Source organism: Chaetomium fimeti (genome assembly GCF_033439085.1).
Source record: "Chaetomium fimeti strain CBS 168.71 chromosome Unknown B0H64scaffold_4, whole genome shotgun sequence".
In the NCBI taxonomy this organism is placed as follows: domain Eukaryota; kingdom Fungi; phylum Ascomycota; class Sordariomycetes; order Sordariales; family Chaetomiaceae; genus Chaetomium; species Chaetomium fimeti.
Window position 1 is genome coordinate 4,329,409 of NW_026944332.1, and position 26,503 is coordinate 4,355,911.

Consider the following 26,503-nt stretch of genomic DNA (forward strand, 5'->3'; position numbering starts at 1 on the left):
TAACGCCGTGGCTTTGGTTATTATCTGTGCCAGTGACACCGACGAATGAGGAGTATTTTGTTCAGGGGTGGGGGTGTTGAGATCGTCAGGACGTAGGGAGGTATGGATGGAGTAAGACGGAACTTTAAAAAGTCTTCAAATTCCTCCCACAGAACTTCCAGGTCCAAGTTGTCTCAAACTGAAGCACTGGCATGCACAATTCATGCACCGGCGCAGGCCGAGAGAAAAAACGGCAAGAAGGTACCATCGTGAAGCAGATCCGCTTGGCATCTGTCGGCTGCCGGCAGCAGCTGTCCCCACAAGCCCACACTCCTGGAAGCAGAAAGAGGGCAGGAGGGCTCCCAACGCACAAACGATCGGGAGGATCCGAGATGATGGAGAAAATGGGACAATCGGCGCTGATCCGGCCGCCCAGAAACCCAGAAAACGAAAGAAAGAACAAAAATCCCCGAATAGCGTTGCAACTTGTTCTGCTGCTGGGGATATCATGCGGGTCATTCAGTCTCCAAGACGTTAGCCGCAGTGGTGAGAACCAAAAGATGCTGCTTTTGCCGAGGATCGGGCCATGCCAAAAGGGGACCAAGAATGGGCAGAAGCTGCAGAACGGGCCAATGCAAGAGATCGGGTGCGTTGCGCTCAGGCGATGTGGGGCGCAGCAATGCAGTGTGGTGGTTATGATTGGATAGTCTGTGCAGCGGAGCCCTGGCAAGAGCTCCATCGGGCAGCTGGCAGGACCCTGGTTGTGTTGAGGGCTTGCCGAGCACCACCCTCTTGTTTTCCCTCCTTCATCTCCAGCCTGGAAGGGTGAGAAGGGGTCCGTCGGTTGCCATCCGCGAGAGCGAGCGGGCTCGCCGTCATGCTCCCTCGCCAGTTTGCACCATTCTCGGTTACCCTAGCGCGCGTTGAGCACCTTCCGCGGGGCACTGGGCGGGGATGGGATGGACCCCCTTCCTGTCCTGCCTTTTTCCATGTGCTGCTGGATCCGGCACGGGAGCAAGGGAGTGTTTGGTTGACAGCCCCGAATGGTCCCGGCAGTTGTCCCCATTCCCGGTCTCAACCAGCCGGTGAGAGATGGAATCACTAACAAACCATGTTCGGATGTACGCAGTCGGGCATTCCCCGATAGGATACGGGCGGGAGGAGAGGCAAAGTACACTCACTGTCCATGCCCATTTCATGTTCCCCGGTGATGCCTCCGGCATGCTCAGGTTCCATTCCTTTCTTGACGATGGCCGCCCACCTCTTTCGAACGAAGCATGTATTCCGCACAAAGTACAACGAGTTGATGGCCGCCCGCTCGGACCGTCACGGGACGGGAGCGAAATCGAGCTCGCCAGGGCTTGTTCATCCGTTTTGCATGGAAATTGCGACCCAGGGTCTGGGGATTGCTTCCGGGGTAGGCGAGTCGGAGGAGCGAGTGGGAGCCGGTTGAAGCGGGTTGCCTGGTGCCTGGCGATTGGCCGCAGACACCTTCTAGAACCAATTGGGGAAGGCGACGGCCCCCGCGAAAAGAAGCCAGCCAAACCAAGCCAGACCAGTGAAACCGCTGTTTGGCCCCGGAGCTGACCTCTTAAAACAGCTGCCGCTCCCGAAAGCCTCACGTCAACCCGCAGCCAGGCCATGCCACCATGCCACCACCACGCAGTCGCCGAGAATAATAATCACCATCGATAATAATATCACCACCAACATCCGACGAGTCCTTGAATGGCCGCTCGTCGACAAAAAACAAATGCCTGTCGCACATCCGCCGACGCCCTCCAGGAGTTGCCCGCGCCGCTGCGAAACCCCCCTTTGACACGACGACCCGAATCGAGTAGAGACGAGCCGTTGTCTGCCCTCCGCATTGTCGGGGTGGACTGAGATCTGATGATGGAACTCGTGGCCACCACCAGCAGTGCTGTTTCACCGCCTGCTCCCCGGCGGGGGAGACGCGAGAAACCATGGCCGCCCGGAAAACAAAAGAAGTTGCTGCGCCTTTACGTCTGCACCCAGAGCGAACGCCTACCCCTTGTCCGCATCCTTGAACGCCTCAAAGATGGCTCCTTCGATCCAAGGTGCGCAAGCTCCTCCCCCACGACGGCGCACATAGCGTCCGCCCCCCTATTTCCACGTGTCGCCGCTACGGTTGCTGATTGATTTGACACGAGCACAGGCAGCGCAACTCGCACAAGCACTTGAAGAACCTTCTCCCCGACCGCAGGATCGATGATTGGAGGCCGCGGGATCTCGCGACCATGCTGGTGCGCGTGCGCTTCTTGAGGTCGCTGAGGGCGGAGCGGAGGATTAAGAACCGGAAAGTCCGTCGCCGACTCGAGACACAGCCGCGGAGTCGGTTCGGGCATGATTTCCTCGATGTGCCGGGGACTCGCATGTCCATCGACCAACCCCACATCGAACAACACCCCGTGTTATACGCCCACAGCCCGAGCACCGACAGCCCATCCACGGTCAAGCAGTCAGAGTCTGCCGGATCAACCCCGCAGGCTATCAGCACCGACTCCTCTGACACCTACCTCCGGGACAAGTCACCCTCCCGGGCATCCTCGACGACACCGTCAACAAAATCCGCCAAGCGCAGGTCATGGGCCTCGGTGCTCTCCAGTATCTCATCCGGAATCTCCAGTCTGGCACGGTCTTCTTCCTCGGCGTCTTCCAAGGGCGCCAATGTCAACGCATCCGGCGCCAACACGGCGCTCAGCAAGATGACGCGGGAGGAGTTCTTGACCATGCTCCAAGAGAAGCCGCGCAAGCCGAACAAGGGGAACGGCACGCCGGTTATGGGCGGCCTGTTCAAGTCCAAATATTCAACTGTGAACCCCACCACGGAGGACCTGAATGGGGCTCTGGTCCGGATGTGTTGCGCTGCCCATGTTGGTCGCGGTCCGCCAGGGTGCGTCCACGAACGGTTGTCCAAGGCTATCGACGCCCAAAAGACGGACGGCCACGACTTTACCCACTTCCGCGTCACGGAAGAGGAGGCTAACATGGTTGACAAGTACGGCAACTCGCTGCTCCATGTGGCGGCGAGATGGGGTGCCCGCGTCTCCATTTTGCTTATGATCCTCAAGCGCACCGATGAGGTCCAACTCGTCAACCACCGCGGCGAGACATTCCTCCACGTCTTTGACCCGCCTGAGAACCCGCACATGCGGCCGGTATCATTCCTGAACCTTATCCGGACCCTGCGTTCACGCGGGTTCGATTTCTGTCACAGGGACGTGGATAAGCACACGTTCCTCCACCATTTCGTCGCAAAGAAGGAGTTCCCCATCGAGACACTGTATTATGTGTTTAGGGAGGTCGGTTACGGCGCCGCCCGGTTCCTCGTCGCGAACAAGTCGGCCAACGGGGAGCGGCTGTGGCACAGCATCCGGCGCAACCTGGAAAAGTCGGCACCGAAGCTTCATCGCATCTTCGGTGACGAAGTCGAGTTCATCCGCCGCTACCTCCCCGAGTTCTCCCCCGACGGAAAGGCCCCCTCCACCGCCGACACGTCCACCATCGGCTCCGACAGCTCCATGTCCATCCACCCGACCGAAGTCCCGGCCCTCGGTCTTGCCGCCGTAGACCCCAACGATAGCAGCGCCCAAAGCGTCCGCCGCACGCCCGTCATGAAGCTCCTCCGGCGCGCTGCCGCGGGGAGGGCGGGCCTATCAGACACGGAACTAACCGCCAAGCTGGAAACCATCTTCGACGCCGCCGCCAAGGTGACGGATTTCGACATGCAGGGCTACCTGGGGAAGCGCGACACCGAGGGCAACACGGCGCTCCACTACGCATCCGAGTTCGGGCTCGTGCCGGCGGTGCAGTACCTCTGCGCCAAGGGCGCGTCGGTCAACGTGTTCAACAACTGCGGCAACACGCCGCTGCAGCTCGTCAAGTTCGCCATCCAGCGCACCGACGTCCGCTCCGACATCCACATGGAGGCCCGCTACCTGCGCTGCGCCGTCCTCCTGCTCGAGCAGGGCGCCTTCGACCAGAGCAAGCTGGTCAGCGAGCGCTCCGTCATCTTCCCCTACGACGTCTTCGACGGCAGCGAGCGCTCCATCAACAACCTCGTCAGCCAAGGGGTCGCCTCCCAGTGCCGCGGCCTGCACCTGCTGACCTCGTCCGTGCGGCACCACAGCCCGGGCTATCTGGAGGGGCTGGAGCGGGAGTACTGCTCGCACGGGCATCACCATGGGCATCACGGGTATGATGGCGCGGGCGGCAGCGGGATGGGCATGGGCATGTCGTTGACGTTCCAGACGTCGGTGCTGAATTCGCAAGAGATGGCTTCTTGAGGGGTTGCTGTTGCTGTTGCTTTCTTAGGTCGAACGGTTGTCTCTCCCATTTGTTAGGATTGGTTTCTCTGTGTACAAATACCATTTTTGGGATAGCGGCGGCGGTGCATCGGGAGAGCGTTCTTTTTCAGGGCCTGTTCCCCTTTTTTTGTTTTCTGTTTTGGGGTTTGTCTTTTTTTTTGGTGGTTTCTCCAAGCAGGCGTTCAGAGTTCCGGTTCATTCTTGGGGCGGGGTCGCCAAAGCAAAACGCTGTTGTTGACTTACAACCGCCATCTTCGTTCTGTATTTATGACCATATATCCGAAAAGGGGCGCCTGATTTTGGCGTGTTTACTTCATCTGCTCGTCCCATCCCCATCCTGCCAACGAACGCTCAACGGTGGAATTGCACTCTCGTTGTCTCCCCCCCTTGTCTCCTCGGCTCTTCGGAACCTTGTTTTCCTCGCACACACCGCCAAGGTGACACAGCGTGCGGGACTTGCCCGATCTGGAGGGCCCTGCGAGGTTGCGGCAAGGGGGGGTTGGTCGGGAATGCTGAACTTGCGAAAAGGTCGGGAGAGGATGGGTGCTGATTCGAGCGGCTGTTGCACCCGGAGCTTGCGTCTTTCTGGTTCGGCTCAGTTGTCGAAGCCCTTCTTGGTTCCCCTCAACAGGCTCGCCTTTTTTTTCTCTTTTTCTTTTTTTTGGTGTGTGCTTCGTTCTCAGGCACACTGAGCTTGGATCATCGACCTTCCAGTTTTGTGGGTGGGATTTGAGACAAAGGTGACTGGAAGTGGACCGTTGACCAAGACCATTTTCCAATCGCTCGAGTGGTGGTGGGAAGACGGGAACACATGCATATTTGTAACGTCACGAACTGCCAGCCCGTGGCAGAGATCGACGGCTCCCCGATTTCGTGCTCTCGTCAGCCCGGTGCATTCGACGACCACTGGCTCTCGGGAGGAATGAAACTCAAAACATTATCCAATGTTCGTTCTCTGTTGACGGGTTTGACAGGAGGAAGTCTGGTTTCGGAACCAACCCACGCCCAGGCTTCGGAAAACACTGCCGTTGAACGTTGCATCATGGAGACCCTTGCATGGAAGGGATCTCATCCCACACGAGATTGGTGGAGTGTTGTGAGGCTGGGGCTACTCTAACCGTCCGCGCCACCCGGGCGAATTTCTCGAAAAGGATAATGGATTGACGCCGCCACAGACAACGCTGCTGCGTCTCGTATGTGTGCCGCCTCCTCTTGCAGGTAGCAAACAAGCTGAAACTATGTTTCACAGCATTCACTGACAAGATACAGTCCTAACTGGTCCATCTAAAAAGAGACCGGCCAAACCCGCCCCGTGTTCCCGTTCCCGCATCCCACGCCACGAGACAAGGGAATCCTCGACCCCCGCGAACTCTATTTCTGGTCTTCACTCCCCTGGCGCCCCTGCCAGTGTCCACAGTTCCGGACGCGAATGCCATATTTACCCTCGTCGAAATACGGTCAACGCAGAATGCTTCCGGTTCTGCGAGCCTACGATCCCTAATTTCTTTTCTATGCATGAACCACACACACAATTGAGTCAGCAGCCAACTCAGGAGAGGTAGATTTAATCATGGAGGCCCGCGCAGGGTGGTCATCCTTCCGTCACAGTCTCACCCGCCTGGGCTTGCTCTTCCTGCTGCAGAGCTTCCTCGTCAGCCATGCGCTGGCGCAAACACCAGCATCAGATGGCCCGGCCAATTACCAGGGTCTCTACCTGAACCCAACCGGAACCAGTACGTCATGACAACCTCGCCAAAGCCCGGCAGCCCACGATCGCCGGACCCCCTCCCCCCCCCCCCCCGCCCAACCCCCCAACCCACCAACCCAAAACCTCCCACGCACTCTGACCCCCATACCACCACCCAGTCGAAACCCTCACCTGCGACACGAGCTCCATCTTCGCGCTCCAGGGCACCTTCGCCGGGTGCTGCAGCATCGGCGGCAACTGCAACTTTCCGACGGCGTGCACCAAGGCGAGGCCGACCAACCGGCTCGGCGGCAAATGGTCGTGCGGCCAGGACCGCGACTGCTACACCATGACCGTCTTCGACGCCTACCCGCAGGCCACCGAGAGCTGGGTCGTCCACAACTGCGCCAAGTCATGGTCCGCCAGCACTCTCTATCGGAATATCCCGCGCTGGATGACCACCAGTACGGCGCCGCCGTCGACGGGGACGGGGACGGATGGGGGTGGTGGTGTTACGCCGCCTGTGAGCGGGCCGCCGGCGGTGAGGACGTCGGAGGGAGCGGGGGAGCCGCCGCGGGAAGAGGAGAGTTCGGGGTCGAAGGCGTGGATCGCGGGTGTTGTCATCGGGGGTGTGGTGGGTGCGGCGGGGCTGGGCGCGCTGGGGTTCTGGTTGGGGAGGCGGCACCGGAGGGCGGAGGCTGGGGCTGGGGAGGAGGAGCCCGGCAACAACGGCACGGGGTTCAGGCTGCACTCGTCGACGCTGCTGCGGTCGGGCGGCCGGCGGAACTGGCCGGCGTACCCCTCGCCGGGGTTCAAGGGCCACGTCGGTGCGGTTTCGGTGGCCCAGGGCGTCGAGATAGAGGGCTATACACCGGAGAAGAGCCCGACGAGCCCGCAGGAGATGTCAAACACGATGCATGCAGAGCTACCCGCAGTGGAGAGCGACCACGGGCGGCACAAACATACGTATATATAGGGGCGGATAATGCATAATGGGTCGTCTCTGGCTTTGAGAGCCGGCAGCGCAGTACAAAGGAAAGGTCAACACGAGTATCATGATATTCTTACCCTTGAGTCCGAGTCCGCAATGAAAGCGACGTCCAACCCAGAGTCACCCCTGGGAACTGGCACTCACGGAACTGTGCGCGCCCGAACAGTGCGCGAGGATATCGGGAAGAGTTAGGTCACAGGGCGTGAGTATTCAGTGATTAACGGTGGTCAGGCACGAACAACATGGACCAACACAGCTTGGATGGCCGTATTCTCCTCTGACAAGCATGCATATACAATCCATCGTAATCGATCTTCTCTTCGCACCTCAAAAGGTTCGAACCTCGCGCTTACTCCCCTCCAGTCAGTGGACGAAGTCTATCCCACGATGCCAGGCAAGCCCGCATGACATCAAATTTAGCTGGCTCGTCCTTCCTTCGGCTTTCTCACTGCCGACATGGCTCCACAAACCACGTTTCTTTCGATAGTCGTCGGAAACAAGGGGACCAGGCGATCCCCGCAGTCGGACTACATTACTGGCCCCGGAATATAACGTCCTCGGATAGAGCCGCCCTGGTCTCTTGCCCCATTCGGCCGTAGAGAGCAGCGTTTGTGATTAGCCAGATTGCTAACCAGGGGCAACCCCAAATCAGCAGTCTTCACCACCAACGGAGTATTTAGGCGCGGCCACTCTAATTTCTCGCCGAGGAGACGCCAAGAAGTATTTATACCACCATCCGGCGTCATCCGTAGTGAAGCCATCACGGCAGGGGCTATCACTTTGGGTCCTTAGCTGGGGTTAGCTGTTGAAAAGGGCGCCATGGCTTCTTCAGAACTCAAACGGCGGGGTTTTAGCTTGAGTATCCCTACCTATCGTCTTCTTTTGCCTTCCTAGCAACTCCAACACCACCAAAATCGACGCGATGCTGTTCGTCCTCCCCTTCCTGGCCGCCCTGGCCAACGGCGCCGCCATCGCCCCCCGGCAGGGCGCTACGCAAGTCGTCCGGCTCAGCTCGGTCGAGAACGTCGCGGTCCGGTCCAACGGCCAGATCCTCGCCACCAACATGAACTCGGCGAACCTCTACTCGATCGACCCCGTGGCCAAGACGTCCACCACCGCGCTCAGCGTCTCGGGCGCCACCGGCCTGTCGGGCATCGGCGAGTACGCGCCCGACATCTTCGCCGTCATCGGCGGCAAGGGCATCTACAAGGTCGACTTCACGTCGACGCCGCCCAAGTCGACGCTCATCAAGACCATCACGGAAGCCAACAACCTCAACGGCCTGGCCGTGTTCGACGAGTCGTCGGTGCTCGTGGCGGACGCGGGCAAGGGCGCCGTGTTCAAGCTGGACGTCAACACGGGCGACTACGCCATCGTGCTGCAGGACGCGACCATGGCGCCGTCGGGCGGCATCCCCTTCGGCATCGACGGCATCAAGTACCGCGACGGCACCGTCTGGTACACCAACATCTTCCGCAACAGCTTCCACAAGGTCGCCGTCGACCCGGCCACCGCCGAGGCCGTGGGCGCCTACGAGACGCTGTGGACCAACCTCATGGGCGACGACCTCTGCTTCGGGCCCAACGGCAAGATTTATATTGCCACCAACGGCCGGAACTCGCTGGTCGAGGTCGACCCGGCCGTCGGCACGCCCACTAGCATCGGCACCATAACGGGCTCGACGTCGTGTGCCTTTGGGCGCGCCGAGGGCGATCAGAATGTGGCCTACGTCGGGGCCGGTCAGGGTGTGTTTGCTGTCACGATCAAGGCGTAGGTGTTGGGAGAGATGGCAAAGGTAAGGCAAGGAAGAGCGGGACGGGCGGTTGGGTATAAAACGAGATAATGCGACCGGTTGCAAAATCTAAAAGCTGCTGGGACAACGATGCGCTTATCCCTCTGCCCCATTCCGGGTCCGGGTCGTGATACAAAAGGAGAATACAACACGTTTCCTCAACAACCGCGCCTCGTGCTCTTTACTGGACGGTGAACGTCATCCAAGCACGTATGATTTGTTCAGCGCTTTGACATTTGATTCCTTGCCCCCAAGTCCGAGCCCGCAATGACCGTGACCTATGCTCGACTCGGAGCGTCACCGAATTCCTATGAGTCACCGAGGAGGGCCGTGTGCTTGGAGCAGTTACGCAACCTGACAGCTGCCCAATCCGGAATTCCAGTATGCGAAGTTGGGGACACAACTTTGGACTTTCTTACACTTCCAGGTTACCATTGAAACACATCGACAATCACAATGGAAGACCAAGTTGTACCATGGACCATCATCGAGCAGCATCCCATTGCGGGTAGCCTTGAAGCATTCCGCACTTCGTACAAATCAATTTGCCAAAGAAGCGAGCTGCCGTGCACCGTAGATACGTTCGCCAAACGAAGTTGGGTTGAAGTTGGACTAGAGGCACTAGTCACCTTAAGTGGTCACCAGTAGTGACTCGCTCAAACATTTAAGTAGATCTAAATTGAATATAGTGTTTATCCATTTGGCTGGGAGGCCGACATAGTTAGATTTGTTTTGAATTTGTTTTGATTTACGTAAATGTATTTGAATTTTGGCCAGCCTTGATCAAAGTTGGGCCGCCTCGGTTCCAAATTCCATGTTCTTCCGGAAAACACCACCTCTAATACATACCTAGAGTCCTACCGACAGACAACCTGTACGTGCCCTTCCTAGTTTCTTCACCGATACCATACCGGCGGAGCCTGATCGGGATTTACTGTCACCGAACGTTGTAAACCTCATGAGATGTTTCCGTCAGAGAAGTGATTACTCGCATTTTCTAGTGTGGTTTTGGTAAGTGTGAATATTAACAACGTACTGTATCCTAAATTACAAGACAAACAAACATGTTAAGCACCGAGTCGGGAAATGTGGTTGGAGAGGACATTTGGATCTCCCAACCACCTCCTTTCCCTGGATGCCTGGCCAACCCTTCTCAACTCCAGCAACTTAACTCGTACCTCAACTATCCACACACAGCAACCTTTGAATAGCCACACAACAACGCGCCCGGTAATTATCCAAATCAATTCAACCACATTTTAATCCCATGGAAGCATCCTACGAACCCCGTCTGAAACTCGCCTCTTCCCACGGGTCCGCGCCCCCACCTCCTCCTCCGCCGCCGCCGCCGCCGCCGCCGCCGCCCCTCCCGTCCTCCCGAAATCCTCCAACAAACAAGTTAGCGGCAGCCCCAGAGCAGCCGAAGGAACAAGCCGCTCCAACTTCGGACACCACCGACCCCCCTCCTTTCGATCCCGTCTACTATTTCTTCTACGGCACGCTCATGAAACCGGACATCCTCCGAGGCGTGTTAGGCCTAGACTCCGAGCCCAGCCTGCGGGCTGCCAAAATACACGGCTACGAGCTCGCACACTGGGGCCAATACCGGACGCTGGTCGACAGCGACCCGGGCGCCGTAGTCGACGGCTACGCATACAAGGTCGAATCAGCTGAAGGCGAATACAAACTCGCCTACTACGAGACCAACGCGTATGCTCTGACGAGTTGCAAGATCCACTTCACTGATGGAGGCGACAGTTCTCCGGTGGATGGGAAAACGTTCAAGTATGCCGGGGACGCGGTGGCCCTCAAGGAAGGACGGTTCGATCGGGCGCTTTGGGAGAGACAGATGGGCCAGCGGTTGCCGCCGAGGCAGCAGAAAGGGTGAGGTGCAGAGCACATAAAGGGACAGCGCTGAGAGCGCTGTTCCGGGGTGAAATTCTCACGACGCCAACAGCCCGATGTTTGAGAATATGAGGGCGCGATGTGGCGTTGTCGCCGTGGGCAGGCGCGATATGGAACACGGGAGGCGGGCTCGAAAGCAGAAGGTTGTGCAGAGGGGCAGGTCCTCTGCCACATAGGCGCGGTTATGATTGGTGATAACGGGGCGGAGAACGGGAACTTAGGGTTAGAGATAGGAGCGCCGGAAAGGGGTGTTCGATATCGGGCTTTCACCCAGGGTTCCGGAGAGCCACAATAGGGGCTGGCTATCACTTCGACGTTACTAAGAGATATGCTAGTTGCTGATTCTGGACGGAAAGAATGAGTTGCATAGGTCTTGAGAAGCGGCGGGTCCGCCTGTGAGATGATTGCGCTCCCGCGGCCCAAAGTCTACATAAATAGTAATATGCTAGGTACCTAGTTTGCGTCCCTCGAAGTTGCCATTTGCCGCTGAACCACGAAGCTGTCGGTGACCGCCTTGGTCCGGGGGCTTCACCAAGGATCGCTCCGGCCTGAATCCTCCGATGCGCCTGGGACATGTTTGGGGTCGCCGGTAGGAACTGGACCAGATGACAGTCAGGATAGGGATAGCGTTTCGGAAGGTTGACAGTTTACAGCGAACTCTTCACCGCCGAGAGCCTTCTGCCTTTTGGTCAACGGCTCTCTACTATCCACTTCGGCATCCCCGGTCCGGTCGCGCTTGACGCCCTCGGTGTCCGCAGCCGCCTCCTGCTTCATTTTGGCCTGGATTAGAGGTATTTGATCGGCGATCCAGCCCAGCTGCGCGTCTCTCAGCTGGTGCTCAGGAGGATCCCACTTCTCTATGTTACGCATGACGAAGCACGTGTAAGGTAGCAAGCGTATTCAATCCAGTCCGCGAGCCTGTCCTGTCGGGCCCAGTCCTCCTGAAGTTCAAACGGCGGCGGCGTTATTGAGTATTTTGCCAGCAATCTTGACATCCACCTCTGATACCAGGCCATCTTCCCTTTTCACCCATCTCTGTTTGCTTTCTGAAAGTCACGGAAAAGTTTCCATCTTACGTTTTGGGTCGAGAAGATCTGCCAGAAGTGTACGGACGGCTCGCGCCAGTAGCGTAGGATCTCCTCGTACTGCTCGGGATGGCGAGAAAGTCCTGGGAGCAGCTCGATGGGGTAAAAGGGCCGGCCTCCGTCTTTGACGAGTTCGTAGTAGCCCTTTTCTTCTTCTTGGAAGCTTTCTTGGAATAATTCTTCCGAGTTTACCGAGCATGACGTCGAAGAGCTTGAGGTTGAATGGGAGCGAGGGCGTGTCGACTCTGGCTGGAGGAAGGCGGACGGACGCGGTCCCTGGTTTTTTGGCTCGGAATTAGTCAAACCCAGCATGCAACGAAGGTAGATGGATCCCGGCTTACCGCAGGCGCTGGATAAAAGACTCGGGAAGATTGTCCGGGTCCTCGACTTCGACCATGCGGTCGCCATTCGGCAAGCGACCTGCTTCGAGGTACTGGTCAAGCTCGGTATCCGTGAATGCGGCAACCTCGCTCGCAAGTAACAGCTTGGGGGGCATGATGCTTGCTGCAAATGGAATCTTTCTTGTTTTTGCTGCCTGTCTCCTTTTCTGGGGATGCTTTCGCCAACGGTTCGTGAGATGGATTGGATGATGCGGCAGAGTTGGCGCTTGGTAGACACGTCACAAGCAGAGAAGGACGGTGTGGTGACGTGATCGTATTTATCACTTTGGTGGTAGGTTGAACACGGTGGTGCTGAGAACAGTGGTGCCACGTTCATGCAAGTCACGTTCACGAACCAAGAAGCGGAATACTGACCACCAGAGAAGATAAACAAGTAATATGAGACGGAAGACAGAAGAGAGAGCAATACTCAAAATAATTCATTACATTTCAGTTTGTCGAATCCGGGGTTGATCTGACCGAGAAACATCGTATCAACACAGTTGTAAGTCGTTTGGTCCAGTCTGACATTCCCAAATTTCCTCCCTTTGCTGGGGCCATGATGGACGATCCCAATACGATCGTCACTCTGTACCCCATCAATAACGGCAACAAGACCCAATATCCCTATCATTTAAAAAGCCCAATACCTCGGAGGCAATGAACCGGGCCGACCCCACCGCCGCCAACAACAGGGGAAGAAAAGGGAGAGACAGCACTATCCCGTTTCCCAGCATGAGTGTGACGATGTGACGTCGAATTCTGCTCTGTGCCGTGCCATGCCACACCTCAAAACTTCTGTCACTGATAACGTTGGGCCGGCCATCACGGCGGCCGCCGTCGCGGGCCCATCCTACAGTGTGGGCCATGCTGGGTCATCCGGAGTGTTTGCACGGGGGTCGAAGGAACGGGGGCCACAAGGTGCTGGCTTGGTATTGCTGCCCGCTGTTCGTGATTATGGGGATATCGTGTGACTCTGGGGAGGGGTAGGATGCAGTTAGGATGGTGCTGAAGTTCCATCCTAGGTACTCCGCCTCGCTGCCCGTGATTTGGGTTGCTGCGGTTTCTGTTTTTGGCGAAGCTGGAGTTCAGCCAGCCCCACCTCACGGCCCTCATGGCTGATACTTCATGGAAGAACCCCTCGTATGGTCGTAATTGTGGAATGTTCTTTCCTTCTTCCCCGTGTTGTTCCTATTGCTTGGCTCGCTGAGCTGGCGACGTGGACGCCTGCAAGATTCCCTTTTCGGGAACTCGTGAGGGGACGCCCTGCATCCCCCTCCATCACATGTCGGCCATCGGGCTTCCAAAGGACCGCTTTGCTGGGAATGTCTCGGCAGTGCCGAGATCTTCTTGTCTGCCGCTGGTGGTGGTGGTGATCAGTGATCAGCTCGGTTTCGGCGCTTATACAGGGTTTAAGCGCATAAGCGCCATTGGGTTGTTGGGATAGACAAACATGTCGACCGGCACAACTCACAGTGCATATTGAAATACGGCTTCCAAACCGGCCGCCCTAGCCAAACCACCGGCCGCACACCATACGTGTATGTGGTGGCAATGAGGCTCGAGATGACCCGAAAGGGCTTTCAGGGATCAACGTTTGACTCTTGACCACCATTTCAGCCGTCCCGCCCTGCGGCTGTTCGCTAGTTAGGCGAAACTGAGGTTGATGTTGGGGCGCGGCACAGGCGGCTTCGGAAGTGTCTCGTCTCGGCACCCTGCTGGCCCTCTGACGGGCCCTGGGGTGACTGATTGGCCATGTTGCCGCATGCGGCCTTCGGTAATTCTGGCTTGGTCACCACCTTACGTACTGCCGCCGTTGGACCCTGTTTGGGAAATACCGCTTCCTCTAGATGATCTGATTTATTATCTTATAGAGCATCATGGCATTGATTATCCAGGGAAAACGCCGAAAGGAAAGCCGAAACCCTCCGGGGTGATCACCCGGGTCCGGCGCTGTGCTCCGAAGGATCCACTTTTCCCGGGCGGGGCCGGTCCCTAATCCTTGTCTCCGGGGGGCGCCGAAAAAACCTTGTTGGTCCGAGCTGAGATTCCGACATGCAATACCTGAATGGCGAGTTTGGCAGGAAAATCGCATGTAGGATAGGTAGGCGGGTTGTCTTTCCTAACAATGTTGCTAGGAAGAATGCTCCAGCCATCGGACGTCGTGGGGTTCGGAGAAAAGAGACGAGCACGTCGCGGTAATCATGACGAGATGGTTGGCTGTGGTAATAAGTAACAGGTAATATCCCTATCTATTGTGGCAAGAAGCGAAAGTCTATCGAACATAACACACCAAGTGTACAAAAACCGAAATCCAACTGAAATCCAATCCACATCATCCCCCTCCCCATAGTGCAGTGATGCTGGCCAAATCTAACCCCCGAATCACCCAGTGTATGCCGTTGTGTTCGTGGTCATTGTGAAATCTATCGTACCCTCTCCATAAAAGCAAACAGACAATAAAAAGAAACCGAAGATCGCCCCAAAAGCTATGCCCAGTGCTGAAAGCACCGAGCTTCCTCCTCTATCCGTGTGGTGTTCAACGTCACGCCCTGATAATCATCGCGTACTAATACATGTCGGCGCCTATCGGTGAGACAGTCAGTAAGACGTGGTAAATATCGGTCTGGATGTCCGGGGATGTTTACCGCGTGGAAGTGTGTACAAGTCGAGGTCGTCGAGGTGGTGGGTTGTATGCCGTGCGGACGGCGTGGCAAGGTTCCAAGTCTTAGTCGAAGTTGACGTACTGGAATATCGCGTTGCACTCGTCGCACATCCCGCTGGAGTGGTATTGGGAAACTCGGCGGCGGTCATAGCGCTCGTCGAACTCGCAGAAGCCATAGACGTAACGCCTGTAGACATCACACGAGTACTTGGTCCTGCGCAGCTTGCTGTGTCTGCGGTCGCAGGTGTAGATGATCTCTTCCCAGCCACACATTGTGATGACGATCGAGTCTTTGTTGAGGTGTATTGAGAGTTCAAAGGGGATGGGGGTGGAAGCGATGTTGTGTGGGCAGGTTGATCTGTGGAGTGGTTGCTCTGATGGACTGTGGTGACATGAGAGAAGGTCGACTTGGTTGAAGGATGAGTCCGCTTTATAACCCAATATCACCACGGACAGGATACCGTCTGAGTCAAGACAGCGAAGAAAAAGAATGCCTCGGCCGACCAAGGCGGCGAAGCCTTAGACAAGTGACCAACTGGCTGTGATACGAAGACGGAACAGACCGACAGAGAGCGACAGCTGACTGTCCCCGAGCTGTGGATGGGCGCCTTCTGGAGGGGGGCCGTGCAATCAGCAATGCCCCTAACCTTTGAACCACACTACCGGGACGGGGTCCTGGAGGTTCCTCGATACCCCGGTCAAGGGCACAGGGAAGACGGCATCGTACCGCTTCCACTCAACCCCAGTGATGCCGCGTCGGTCCGCGGGCATGTGAAAGGTAAGGGATGGTATCCATCATCCACCCATTACCCTATGGGAACAAGCACTGCCGACCTTTCTCCTGCGACCGGAGCAGGGGGGTAGTGGTGTGCCCGTTGGCACTAGGAAGTAAGAAGTTTAGATCAACATCTGCCAACATGGCAGGGTACATACTGACCACCGGAAGTCGGAAGGCCTCCTCGTTGCCGACCTAGACCGGGCACCCTGTGCCAGGCCCACATTGGACGGCCGTGTGTTGGCTGCGAGGTCAACAGACGCCGTGCGTCTAATAACCGCCGACCCCGGTGATTGGCACACACCCGACGCTGCACTGCCAAAAGTTGTTCTAGAAGAGTTTGACCCATGACGATGAAGTTAAACCTCGTCTGTCCATCATTCTCTAATACGTGGTGGCCATGGGCTGCATATTTGCGGCTTTTCCCCGGTTTCCCCCATCCCTCCCCCCCAATCCCCCCCCCTACCCCTCGGAATCGGCCGCCATCTACTGTCGCCTTGCACTCGAGGCACCCAGTACCTACTCCGCCTCCCCCAAGATGCCTCGAACGGCACATCGGTTCTAATAGGAATTGACCAATGGTTCTCTCGTTTCTGCGATGCCAACCCCCGGGGTCTCCAACAAACCATGCGTCGATCGTCCCATGTTCAGCCCTATCCTCTCTCTCACTCTATCATATGTACCTGAAATGTGGGTAACATGGAGGAGCATCAGACCGCTCAGCAGCCAAGCCTGCTCAAGTCTTGCATTTATGAACGCCACCCATGCTGTGTCTGCCGCCGGTCCGCATGTGCATACCCGTCCGTGTTTCGCACGGATCCCCAATGCACTGTCTTCACATATGTTATGCAGATGCAGGAACGGTAAATCGTACCCGTGCCCTCTTCCACACTCTCAAACTATAACATGACCGAGAACACATCATTGCTCTCGACTCTCGACCGGGAGCTTCGGACTTGACCGATGGGTGAGGGAACTCATGACCACCCCAACACCAACCTAGATTAGGCTCACTCACTGTCGGTCGGTCGGTCCTCAAGAACAGAGGGTCGATATACTGCCTCTTCACTCTGCCTAGGCCCATTTTCGAGGCACTGTGGGCGCTGTTGGCCTTCTTGCAGCCAGAGATCGCTGAGTCGGGCTGCGCCTTCGCCTAACAGAGTCACCGCGGAGCTGCAACGTCCAAGATCCGGGTCTGTTGGCCAAAGTTTGACCAGTCTGTGTCCGCTTCTCCGTGGTGTTGGCGCGGGCCTCTTCGGCGGGCCGCATACGGTCCCCGGCTTCCGGACGCTCACTGCCAATGAAACGGTGAACGATGTGGCTGTGTTCCTCATTCTCGTTGAGTTTTGCTGGGGTAAACAGCCACTTGAGCTCCCTCCGGTCTCAATCCGCACTCGAAATGTTGGATTCAGAACATTTCAGTTTGGATGAAGAAGATGGAGAAAAACGACTAACGGCAATAAAACAGTCACCCCGGAGTTCGGTGGTGGTGGTTGCGGCCGTGTCGTTGCGAATATCAGTCCCCGGATTGGTCCATTAACCGCCGACGACCAACCAACCGCCATGGCACTGCAAATGCAACTGCCGGCGATTTGTGATGAACTGCAGCCCCATCCCGCCCCAAAGACGAAGACATCGGTGAGGAGAGGGTCGCTTGTTGCACGCTGCACGCGAGATATGACGGGAGCAGGAGGTCCGGTCAACACGCTCAGGGGTCAGGGGTATCTCCTCCGGCGACCACTCGCCCCGGCCACCGATCCTCACCGATCGCCTCCGCATCACGCGCCGACGACCGTATTAGGTAGTATTCCAGAAACTCCAGAAACCCACGAACATTCTCAAGCCGCCGTGGCGTCCTGTATCCCTCGGGCGAACCCAATCACGACTGAAACGCCTGCAGATGTATTGCCGATCATCCTCATTGCACACGCTTGCCGCTAATATCTGGATAATACTGCAGGGTCGGAGCCCATGGTCTCCGGCGCCGGGTGGGACGCACAGCATGCGAGCTACCGGCGGGGTCGCGGGGGACAATATGCGAGACCCGACGGCAGATGTGGACGCTAGAAGGCCAGAAGGTCTTCGAGAAACGCGCGTCCGGCGCTAGAAAGGTACAAGATCCGCAATCTCTTGCCGCGAGCACCCTTTCTAGAAGGCGCTTGTTTCTGTTAGTCGCCGTCTCCAAGACACGCGAGCCCAACGCCAGCAACAACAGGAGGACCACGTGCCCGAGGTGTGGCCACCGTGCGAGACCATCACAACACAACAACGACCACAACGACTATCACCACTTCCACACCGCAACAACCTATCCAACCACCTCACGACCCTCACCGCCAGTAGCACCAGCAGCAGCACCCTCCGCTTCGCTCCCAACCCCCCCGAACAACAATGCACCGCCTCATCACGCCCCTCACCCTCCCCCTCCTCATCCTCCTCCTCCACCCCCTCCCCACCCACGCCCAACAACAACAGCGCTGCCAATGGGCGACCCTCCGCTCGGCAACCGACTCGGTCCTCGAAACCCTCCAGACCGGCCTCCGCTCCACCACCACCCTCCCAGCCATCTTCTCCTCCCCCGACCTGGCGTACACCTACAACGGCACCCCCCTCCCCCTTCCCCTAGCGGGTTCGGGTTCCGCGGCCAACAGTAGTGGCAGCGGCAGCAGCGTGCTAGCCGCGCCACTAGCAATATCCGTCGCGCATAGCGTCGTGGACCAAGACCGGTGCGCGGCGTTTATCAAGGCCGTGGGGTATCCCGCAGAGGAAGCCCAGACTGCAGGGGGGGTGGTCGTCGTCGGGGCGCAGGTCTGGTACAACTACACGGCCAGCGTGGGCGCGACGGTGCGGCGCATGGATGTGGTGGTTGCTGCGGAGGGGGGCTGGAACATGCCGGTTGGGCTTGATGGCGAAGTGTTGGTGGGGTTGGTGGAGGGGGAGGATTGGGGTGCGTTGAGTAGAGCGGTTCAGGATGGGAGGGCGGTTTTGGAGGGGGTTGCGGGGGGGTATTTGGATTTGTTGGGCGGTGGAAGTGGTGGTGATGGTGATGGTGGTGGGAATGGGACGGGGGTGGTTTGGGGACGGCCGTGCGCGAGGTTGGAGGGGAGTGTGTACACGGCTGTTGGGGAGACGGAGAGTTGTGAGATGGGACTGGAGATAAGTGAGAATGGGGAGGGGATTACAGAGAGGCAGTTTGTGGTGGACGAATCGGTTGGGTCTGTGAGTGTGCTGGCTAGGGATGGGAGACACGGGGGCTCGCCGACTCTGTTTGAGTTCAGGGTTGTGAAGGGGGCGTTGAGATATGTGCATCAGTTTGCAGCCAAGGCGTTAGCAGAGACAGATGATTAAGTTGACCTGCCCAGGTTCCATATACTAGCTAGCTAGTAGTGCTTGAGTTGATCCCTAATCCAACAAGTCCTGTTGCTGCCTCACGAAGACGCGAACTCACTGAACCCTTGAAATAGTTCGACGTGCCCAACTTCGGATGGCTCCAGCTCCTCCAGCTTAATCTCGGTGTCACCTGTAGCTCGCCAGACGCGCCAATACCACGAGTACAGCCTGATGTAGCGGAGACGCGGTGCCGCCCCGGCAAGCCTGAGAACGACCTTGTTCGCTTCTTCGGGTCCGACACGCTTTTGACCGTACATGTTGACGGCGAGCTGGGTAAGATTGGCAAGTTTCCCAAGGGCATCAACGAGAAGGTCCATTTCCTCAAACCCAATCTTGAGCCCCGGAGTCTCGGTCAAGTTGACTGCAAGCCCTTCTAGTGTGCCATCGTCTCCCGTCACCAGGTTCTCAAGCATCAACGCGGCAGACGGAATGTCCCAGTAGTTTACGTCGCGGCCATCGTTATCGAATAGGCGGACCTCATCGCGCCGCAGTTCCATCTCGAGCATCCGCAGGTGTAGCGGGAGGGAGGGGTAGATCGGGTTGTATCGGAGGAGAGCCGCTGGCTCATAGCCCATGGACATGTCTAGACACGAGACAGCCAGCCTGCGCGCCGAGGGAGGATCTAGAGTAGCCAGGAAATGGTGGACGTCACTTTGGTAACCGGCCACGCTGAAACGGCGCAGATTGGGGCTGTTGGCGGGCCCGAATGCGTCGAAGATGATCCTGCTCCCATCGTTGTCGTACATGCTGATGATGACGCCGCCATGCCACACCCCGACGTTCTCGACATGAACATCTTCGAGGAAGCGGAGGTCGGTAAGCTTTCGCAGAGAGGCAAGCCTGTACGGGTACACGGCGTTGCCCAGATGCAGTTTCCGGAGGCGCAGCGGCGAGGCTTCCGTTTCGCCGTAGTCATCACATAACTGGTCAAAGAAGCCTTCAAACTTGTCCCTCTCGCCCTTTGTGTTGTAGTGCTCCAGCGTCTGATTCGCGAGCGACAGTGTCAGCATCTGGAGACGCGGCGAGTTCCGGAACACCAGGGCGAGCTGGGCTCTCCACCAAGGCAACTCTTCGTAGAGATTATTCAGTGTTAGCTCCTCGAGGCACGAGAACACGGTTAGATCCGGCTTCTCGTAGAGCCTGCGCTGCTCTAGCTGCACCTCCGGTGACGGGGGAAAGTCGCTGTAGCCTAGTCTCTGGCCCATGTCATCCGGGAAGTCGATGTGAATGACCTTAATGGCCGGACTTGATTTGTGGAGAGTGCTGAGGACATCCGCCGCCAACGGGCCGGAACTGCCACGCCATCTGTATTACCTTAAGATTAGCCCTCAACCACTGACCTCAGCGGGTGCTGGGGTGACTTGCGTGAATCTCTCTAGGCGCGAGAGGCTAGGCAATAGCTGCGGCAGAAACCCATGGAAGGGGGAACTTGCGCGGTTGCCGGAACCGCGGACAAGAAGGTCTCGGACATGAACGCATTTCTTCTTGTCGGCAAATGCGAGCTGCAGGCTGGCGGCGCGAGGTCCGGCGCTCCCGCGGTTGGTGACGTGCCGGTATAAGACAGGTGTGACTGCGGCGTTGAATGTCTTGTTGACAAGGCAGAGCGTCATAAGCTCCAGGGTGCTAAGGGTCTAGAGACGGTGATAAGAGATCAGTCAACATGATTCGGTGAAAGGTATTACCACTACGTGTCCGGACACGTACCTGTTCTGCCAAACACCGCACGAGTTCGGGTAGGCTGGCAAATACCGCGGACGGCGACGGTGCAGACATGTTGAAACCGATGCTCGCCACGTAATGTCCACGGGCTCGGACTAAAGTAAAGGAAACCTGCTGGCGGAGGATCAAGTGATCCTATTGTGGTCTGGTGTCGTCGGATGACTCCGGAGGTGGTGTCAGCTCACCATCTCGATACCACCTCATGCAACCTAACTTGACAAACATGCAGTGACAGCGGGGTTGCTTGGCAAAATAGCAGCTCCCCCTGGCAACCAAGCCCCGGTCTTCTTCCGGAAATCGGAGGCGCTGGCCTGCATCAAATATTGTGGAGGATCCGGGGGTGACCTGGGTAGGATCCTTCTGCTACCCCCCTGCAAGCCGGCATGACGTTCACTGATGATCCGGCAAGCTGATGGTCTTGAACAAATGCCTCTCCCCAAATAATCTGCGGAACTCGGGACCAATCCGTGTTTATTTGGCATTGATTGGGAGAGGGAGTAAGCAGAGGGAGTAAGGAAATGCAGAGAGGGTTTGTGGATGGTGGACGGAGATTGACCGATGATACACTTAATCAATCCACTTGATGAATTATTTATGTTAAGGTTTCAGTCGAGTATTATTAGTGATAGATGCCAATGAATAGCGCCCTTTGATTTCCGTTTTCCTTTGCCACCCCAAGGATAATCTGTGGGATCAGTTCTAGTTGACTACCTAACATCCATGGGAAATGGACCATGGCTCGGTGACAATAACTCGAAGTGCATTGAAATTCAGCTACTCTACTTGATCTAAATACAGAGCGGACTTTGTAATATACTAACTCGATGCCCAAGGTTCCAGTCACAACCTCTCTTTCAACTTGAAGTCACTCAAGCACTGTCGAGTGTATTCATCATGTCAGATCAATATCCTATCTAGTAAGGTACCTATCTGAGTAAGGTGTCTTGCGACAGCGTTTCCTTCTACTGACAGTGGAAGTGATTAATGATGTGAACCAGCCGGTGCCATGCAGGTAGAAAAGAAAAGAAAAGAGTCCCGCAGCCAAAGGAAGACGACGAGGGAAGCCACCCCAATATTAAGTCTGCTTGTCGCCGGTGAACCCGAATACTCTAAGCGACCCTTTACCCGTACTCGGCTCTATAATCTTGCGGAACTTTCTTAAATCAATATCCTCCAAGGCTGTGTAAATCCTAGGCCTCGGGAGCTCTCCGGTGGCCTGATCAACATTGCCCTGATCGACAGCAAAGTCCTGTAACTCCTGTCGCAGCTTTAGAATCCCGCCATCGTCAGACCCCGGCCTGGAGGGGTGAGCGGCCAGGCCGTGGAAGACAGAACCGAGCCCAGCTGCCCACATACGTCGGATGTGGTCGTCGTCTGTTTCGCGGTGATAATGGGGGCTGAGAGTCCGGATTTGTACAACTCGGACGGGTCTGTCAAGCGGTCGCGGCTGGCTCTTAGCGCCGTTACTCCCCTGAGCGACTCGGGAGACTGAGAAATGGGCTCGCTCCAACAGGTCGACGAAATGATACGGCTCGATGGCGTACCCAGCCGCCATCCTCAACTTGAGAGCTAGGCCCATGGTCATGGCATGCTCGCCGGCGTTGCCCGTGGTAATAAAGTTGCCGGTTTTGCCGTCTGCTCCATGCCCATCGCCCGAAGCAAACAATTTGTTAAGCCAGGAGTTGACGATCCTGGAGCATCTGCCCTCTTTAACGAGCTCGACACGTCCATTATCGCGCAGCTTCGGCTTGGAAGCCCACTTCAGCCGGACCATGGTGTCTTCTCGGTCGCGGGACGGAGACATGGCGAAACCGGCGGCAAAGGCTAGGCAGTACTCATTCACCGACCCTGCACGGAAGTTGTCGGCGTCGACGAACCCGATGTAGCGCCGGCCCGGACACAAGGCCGCTGCAAGGGCAACGCCGAGAATTATGCCCTCCCCCTTGCCATCGCGTATTGTCCCGTCCGGACCGCACAACTCGGCCATGCCGGATTCTCTAAAAGCGGCGGCCGCGGCGGCGTCCTTCTGGTGGATGGCTAGCAACTGTCTCCTCTCGCCGCCAAACGCCTTGACCATTGCTACCTGCTGCGCGTACTCGTCGTCCGCGCTCCTCTGGCAGTTTGAGACTAGGATGACAAGACAAGGGGCTGGGATGGCAGAGATGACGCCCCTGATGACCGAAAGCTCCTCGTCCTTGCAGGGGACCACGATGACCATTTCCGACAAGATGGTGTCGAGGGTCCCTCCGGAGTAACACTCCATCCCGGCCTCGCCGGCGCCCGTCTGGCCGCCATCTCCGCTGGTCCGCCCCTGTTCGGAAACATGATGAACCTCGCCGGCAACGTGCAGCAAGCCGAACCTCCGGGCCTCGGAGGGGCGTGTCAGCCTCATGCTGCTACTTTTGTGTGGTGTATGCTTGGTCTGACTCCCTTCGAGTGCGCTGAGGGTTCTGAGGGTGGCGGTCGCGAGGCTGGGGATTTGTAAGAATGGTGGTTCCGGCCATGTAAGTGAGTGATAGAGCACCCGAGGCTGCGAGCTGAGGACGGTGACCGACATTATATGGCTGGTTACCAGGGGTTGTTGAGAGGCATGGAAGTTGACACCGTTACCGTGACGGCGGCCGCGTATTCTCGGAGGATTCCCTTGGTTTTGAAGTCCAAAGGTAAGAAGAGACCGTCATGGTTGTTTGTCGCCTGCATGACTGCGGCGCAAGGAAGACGCGGGTAGAAGAAAGCGAACCTTGGCGCAGGTGTGCAGTGTGAGCTGAAGTCGTACAAAGGAAGCCCCCAACACCATCCGACAGTCACGGTATGGGCCGGGCGCTTTATCCCCCCACGCAGAGGCGTACATGTATTATACGTACATAGCTGGACCCGTGGGAGTGGTACACATGAACGTGATCAAAATTGGCAATTTCCCCGGCACAAGAATGAGACATGGTGATTGGCACGAGGACTATTTGGAGGTGTGATTTGGGGTTCGAGACTCCGAGGTTAGCCTCATGCAAGCGATAGCACTGCCGGCCGTACTATCGATCCAACCACCCGTGATGGGCCTCACTGGAATGGTGGTGGTACTTCGTAACGACGAGAATAGCACGGTGGCTTTGGATGAGGAGTCCCTAAAATGGCCTTCGATTATGATCAGCCATCCCAACTCCATAACACACTGCAACCGCATATTATTCACGCACTCACACTCGGCCACTCGACGCAAGAATGACGTGATTCGTGCAATCGCCGTTGAGAGTACAGATAGTCATCCACATGCACGTTGTACCATCCCATCTCCAAATCTCCTCTCGAACAACCAGAGACCCCCCCGGAGCTAGGACGCCAGATCTTGTCACCGTGTCCGTTGGCCGAAACTTGACGCAACAAACCTCCAAGTTTCCGGTTTCAGGGTCCTGACTCCCGAACCGGCGAGCACTGCGGATCCGTGGCTGCGTGGGCCGTTATCTCGAGTGCCACGGCATCCCGAGCATAGCCTCATGACCCACCTCACTTGCCGAGGAGATCTGTGGGATGATTGGCGGGGAACAGATTGGTGCCACAGCACCGCAGACTCATCTTATCTGACATGGGCGGCGGCATGAACATCGGCATGGACAACATCACACACCCAAGCTGCCGGAACCGAGCGTGGTTTGCCAACCTGGGTCCAACGCGCAGAGTGGCTTGCCAGCTTGCCCCCGTTGGTGACATGGGCGGAGAGGGGCACGCAGTGAGAGAGGGGCCAGAGCACACGCCCGCGGGGAGTCGGGCACGCATCTTGACATGGGGTGATGGGCCAGGCGTGCCAGGCGAGCCGGGGCACATCCCACCATGCCATCCATCAGGACCATCACCCCTCCGGCTCCATGTCGTGAGTCGCATGCTGCAGGGGTCGTCTGCGGGAAGGCCAAAGAGGCAATCCACTTTCCTGCATAGGGCTGGACGGCCGGTTCTGGAGTCCAAGAGGTCCGGGATGGGTGCTGTTGGTCTTCGAAGGGCTCCGCGTGAGGATTCCGGGCGGCGAATCAAAGTGGCTGGGGGAGATTTGACTGGAGCAAACACGGTCGGATGCAGAAAATGCCCACTCGCGGAATCTCTGCCGCCCGCCGCCTAAGCATTTGCTCGGAGAAGCGAGAATCATGCCAACAAGAGCGTCCCAAAAAGGGGGTCAGGGGTGAGTCTGTCTTGAAGCATCAGGGTTAGGGGAGCACGGGAGGGGGGGCCATCAGGAGATCAGGAAGACGCAGGGGATCTCTGGGACCCGGACAACCCCTGCCCCTGGGAGCCTGGGCGGGATCGATTGCGTGCGTGTCCCGCAGATCCTTTGGTCCTGGTGGCGTCTGCCAAGTCGGCCCCGGAAAGACCATGGCGTCCAATAGCTGTCTCGAGAGAAAGCCACAGTGGGTATGGCCGGGGGCACGCGGAGGAACTCCTTGGCGAGGCGCCGACTCGGACTGTGTCACGGAGGGACTCCGAAAGGTTCGGGGGGTCAACTCGGGGGAAACTTTGACCAAGGCGGCTGCCATCGAACCGGCGGCGCCGTGGAATGGATAGGATTTCGTGAATAATGCTCCGATACGCGTCACCACAGACGACGCTGAGGATGGTCTTTAAAAGGGGTCCTCCTGCCCCGAGGGGGAGTCAGTTTGGAGGGGACCCGGCCTGAACTCTGAAATCACACCAGCAGCAGTAAATAAAATAGCAACAACACCAAAAAGAAAAGCATCCATCACCACCAACAGCACCAAAAACAGAAACATCTCTGCGCCAACAACACCCCACGTCCCAACCAACCAGGATAACCACCCAACAGAGCAGGCATCTACCCGGAACACAACCACCCATCAACCACCACACCATGACCACCATGACCACCCCCACCCCCCCAAACCAAAACGCAAAGAAAACAATCCTCTTCCTCGGCGCCACCGGCGGCGTCGCCCTCTCCGCGCTCCGCCGCTCCCTCGCCGCAGGGCACACCTGCATCGCGCTCTGCCGGACCCCAGCCAACCTCACCGCCCAGCTCGATCACACCACGTGGTCCAACCTACACATCATCCAGGGCGACGCGCACGACGCTTCCACACTACACGCCTGCCTGCGCACGCCCGCAACTGAGGACGGTAAGGAGGGTGGACGGGTGGTGGACACGATCGTGTCGTCGCTCGGCGCGAAACCGACGTGGAAGGGCATCTCGGACGCGCACGTCTGCGAGAAGGGGATGGTGGCGCTGCTGGAGGCGCTGAGGCGGCGGCGGGCCGAGGATGGGGATGGGGATGGGGATGGGGATGCGGCCCGAGGGAAGAAGGTGGTGGTGCCGCGGCTGGTGGCGGTGACCAGCACGGGCATCTCGGACGTGGCGCGCGACGTGCCGCTGCCGCTGATGATGCTGTACCGGGCGCTGCTGCACACGCCGCACGCGGATAAGAAGGCGATGGAGGGGTTGGCGGTGGCGGCGGGCAAGGCTGGGGAGGTGGAGTGGACGTTTGTGAGGGGCAGTTTGTATACGAATGGGCCCGAGACGGAGGGGCTGGTGCGTGTTGGTGTCGAGGATCCGGTGAAGGGGGTTGTGGAGAAGGAGGCGATGGGGTATACCATCAGTCGGGAGGACGTGGGGAAGTGGGTGTTTGAGGAGTGTCTGGAAGGGGATGGGAGGCAGTGGGTTGGGAAGGCGGCTATTCTGACGTATTAAGGGAGGCTGGGTGTGCATGTGTAGGACTTGGAGCTTTTTGCAGGATGCTGGCGTTGAGGTTGGCTCAGACAGTGTGGGATTAATAGATAATGCTGAACGACAATGAACGCTAGGTAGACTA

General features: G+C 57.5%; 11 protein-coding genes across 11 annotated transcripts; 6 read left to right on the forward strand and 5 right to left on the reverse strand.

Annotated features, from left to right (window-relative positions):
- Positions 1-848: 848 nt before the first annotated feature.
- Positions 849-2,064, reverse strand: B0H64DRAFT_171281 (uncharacterized protein). Its single transcript, XM_062798767.1, has one exon. It carries the CDS (start codon positions 1,620-1,622, stop codon positions 888-890), a length of 735 nt encoding a protein of 244 aa, XP_062660006.1. The 5' UTR covers positions 1,623-2,064; the 3' UTR covers positions 849-887.
- On the forward strand, positions 1,747-4,702 carry B0H64DRAFT_171221 (uncharacterized protein). The gene is made up of 2 exons (XM_062798765.1): positions 1,747-2,057; positions 2,156-4,702. The coding sequence occupies exons 1-2, from the start codon at positions 1,870-1,872 to the stop codon at positions 4,284-4,286; spliced, it is 2,319 nt and encodes a 772-aa protein (XP_062660007.1). The 5' UTR covers positions 1,747-1,869; the 3' UTR covers positions 4,287-4,702.
- A 974-nt stretch (positions 4,703-5,676) lies between these two features.
- Positions 5,677-7,123, forward strand: B0H64DRAFT_171260 (uncharacterized protein). The gene is made up of 2 exons (XM_062798766.1): positions 5,677-6,040; positions 6,174-7,123. Exons 1-2 carry the CDS (start codon positions 5,878-5,880, stop codon positions 6,968-6,970), a joined length of 960 nt encoding a protein of 319 aa, XP_062660008.1. The 5' UTR covers positions 5,677-5,877; the 3' UTR covers positions 6,971-7,123.
- A 531-nt stretch (positions 7,124-7,654) lies between these two features.
- B0H64DRAFT_398401 (uncharacterized protein) lies at positions 7,655-8,927 on the forward strand. Its single transcript, XM_062803949.1, has one exon. The coding sequence runs from the start codon at positions 7,908-7,910 to the stop codon at positions 8,757-8,759; it is 852 nt and encodes a 283-aa protein (XP_062660009.1). The 5' UTR covers positions 7,655-7,907; the 3' UTR covers positions 8,760-8,927.
- A 1,137-nt stretch (positions 8,928-10,064) lies between these two features.
- On the forward strand, positions 10,065-11,152 carry B0H64DRAFT_398403 (uncharacterized protein). The gene has a single exon (XM_062803950.1). It carries the CDS (start codon positions 10,282-10,284, stop codon positions 10,663-10,665), a length of 384 nt encoding a protein of 127 aa, XP_062660010.1. The 5' UTR covers positions 10,065-10,281; the 3' UTR covers positions 10,666-11,152.
- A 478-nt stretch (positions 11,153-11,630) lies between these two features.
- On the reverse strand, positions 11,631-12,263 carry B0H64DRAFT_374577 (uncharacterized protein; the record flags this gene model as incomplete). Its single annotated transcript, XM_062802348.1, has 4 exons — positions 11,631-11,717; positions 11,759-11,889; positions 11,960-12,012; positions 12,109-12,263. The coding sequence occupies 4 exons, from the start codon at positions 12,261-12,263 to the stop codon at positions 11,631-11,633; spliced, it is 426 nt and encodes a 141-aa protein (XP_062660011.1).
- Positions 12,264-14,374: 2,111 nt separating this feature from the next.
- B0H64DRAFT_475290 (uncharacterized protein) lies at positions 14,375-15,085 on the reverse strand (the record flags this gene model as incomplete). Its single annotated transcript, XM_062808092.1, has 2 exons — positions 14,375-14,733; positions 14,895-15,085. 2 exons carry the CDS (start codon positions 15,083-15,085, stop codon positions 14,637-14,639), a joined length of 288 nt encoding a protein of 95 aa, XP_062660012.1. The 3' UTR covers positions 14,375-14,636.
- A 2,668-nt stretch (positions 15,086-17,753) lies between these two features.
- B0H64DRAFT_171321 (uncharacterized protein) lies at positions 17,754-18,975 on the forward strand. The gene has a single exon (XM_062798768.1). It carries the CDS (start codon positions 17,979-17,981, stop codon positions 18,933-18,935), a length of 957 nt encoding a protein of 318 aa, XP_062660013.1. The 5' UTR covers positions 17,754-17,978; the 3' UTR covers positions 18,936-18,975.
- Positions 18,976-19,015: 40 nt separating this feature from the next.
- On the reverse strand, positions 19,016-20,750 carry B0H64DRAFT_374578 (uncharacterized protein; the record flags this gene model as incomplete). Its single annotated transcript, XM_062802349.1, has 3 exons — positions 19,016-20,270; positions 20,391-20,608; positions 20,682-20,750. 3 exons carry the CDS (start codon positions 20,748-20,750, stop codon positions 19,016-19,018), a joined length of 1,542 nt encoding a protein of 513 aa, XP_062660014.1.
- Positions 20,751-22,164: 1,414 nt separating this feature from the next.
- B0H64DRAFT_311162 (mannosyl-3-phosphoglycerate synthase) lies at positions 22,165-23,253 on the reverse strand (the record flags this gene model as incomplete). The annotated part of the gene is made up of 1 exon (XM_062800150.1): positions 22,165-23,253. A coding segment is annotated over one exon (1,089 nt), but the record flags the coding sequence as incomplete, so codon positions are not given.
- A 2,129-nt stretch (positions 23,254-25,382) lies between these two features.
- Positions 25,383-26,473, forward strand: B0H64DRAFT_171335 (uncharacterized protein). Its single transcript, XM_062798769.1, has one exon. It carries the CDS (start codon positions 25,549-25,551, stop codon positions 26,380-26,382), a length of 834 nt encoding a protein of 277 aa, XP_062660016.1. The 5' UTR covers positions 25,383-25,548; the 3' UTR covers positions 26,383-26,473.
- The last annotated feature ends 30 nt before the right edge of the window (positions 26,474-26,503 follow it).

What these genes read in the sequence shown, in the direction of transcription:
- B0H64DRAFT_171281 (XM_062798767.1), bottom strand. Translation starts at nt 1,622, where the DNA reads ATGGCCTGGCTGCGGGTTGACGTGAGGCTTTCGGGAGCGGCAGCTGTT.
- B0H64DRAFT_171221 (XM_062798765.1), top strand. Translation starts at nt 1,870, where the DNA reads ATGATGGAACTCGTGGCCACCACCAGCAGTGCTGTTTCACCGCCTGCT. An exon ending in GATGGCTCCTTCGATCCAAG is followed by an intron (nt 2,058 to 2,155) that starts GTGCGCAAGCTC and finishes ACACGAGCACAG; the next exon opens with GCAGCGCAACTCGCACAAGC.
- B0H64DRAFT_171260 (XM_062798766.1), top strand. Translation starts at nt 5,878, where the DNA reads ATGGAGGCCCGCGCAGGGTGGTCATCCTTCCGTCACAGTCTCACCCGC. An exon ending in CCTGAACCCAACCGGAACCA is followed by an intron (nt 6,041 to 6,173) that starts GTACGTCATGAC and finishes ACCACCACCCAG; the next exon opens with TCGAAACCCTCACCTGCGAC.
- B0H64DRAFT_398401 (XM_062803949.1), top strand. Translation starts at nt 7,908, where the DNA reads ATGCTGTTCGTCCTCCCCTTCCTGGCCGCCCTGGCCAACGGCGCCGCC.
- B0H64DRAFT_398403 (XM_062803950.1), top strand. Translation starts at nt 10,282, where the DNA reads ATGAAACCGGACATCCTCCGAGGCGTGTTAGGCCTAGACTCCGAGCCC.
- B0H64DRAFT_171321 (XM_062798768.1), top strand. Translation starts at nt 17,979, where the DNA reads ATGCACCGCCTCATCACGCCCCTCACCCTCCCCCTCCTCATCCTCCTC.
- B0H64DRAFT_171335 (XM_062798769.1), top strand. Translation starts at nt 25,549, where the DNA reads ATGACCACCATGACCACCCCCACCCCCCCAAACCAAAACGCAAAGAAA.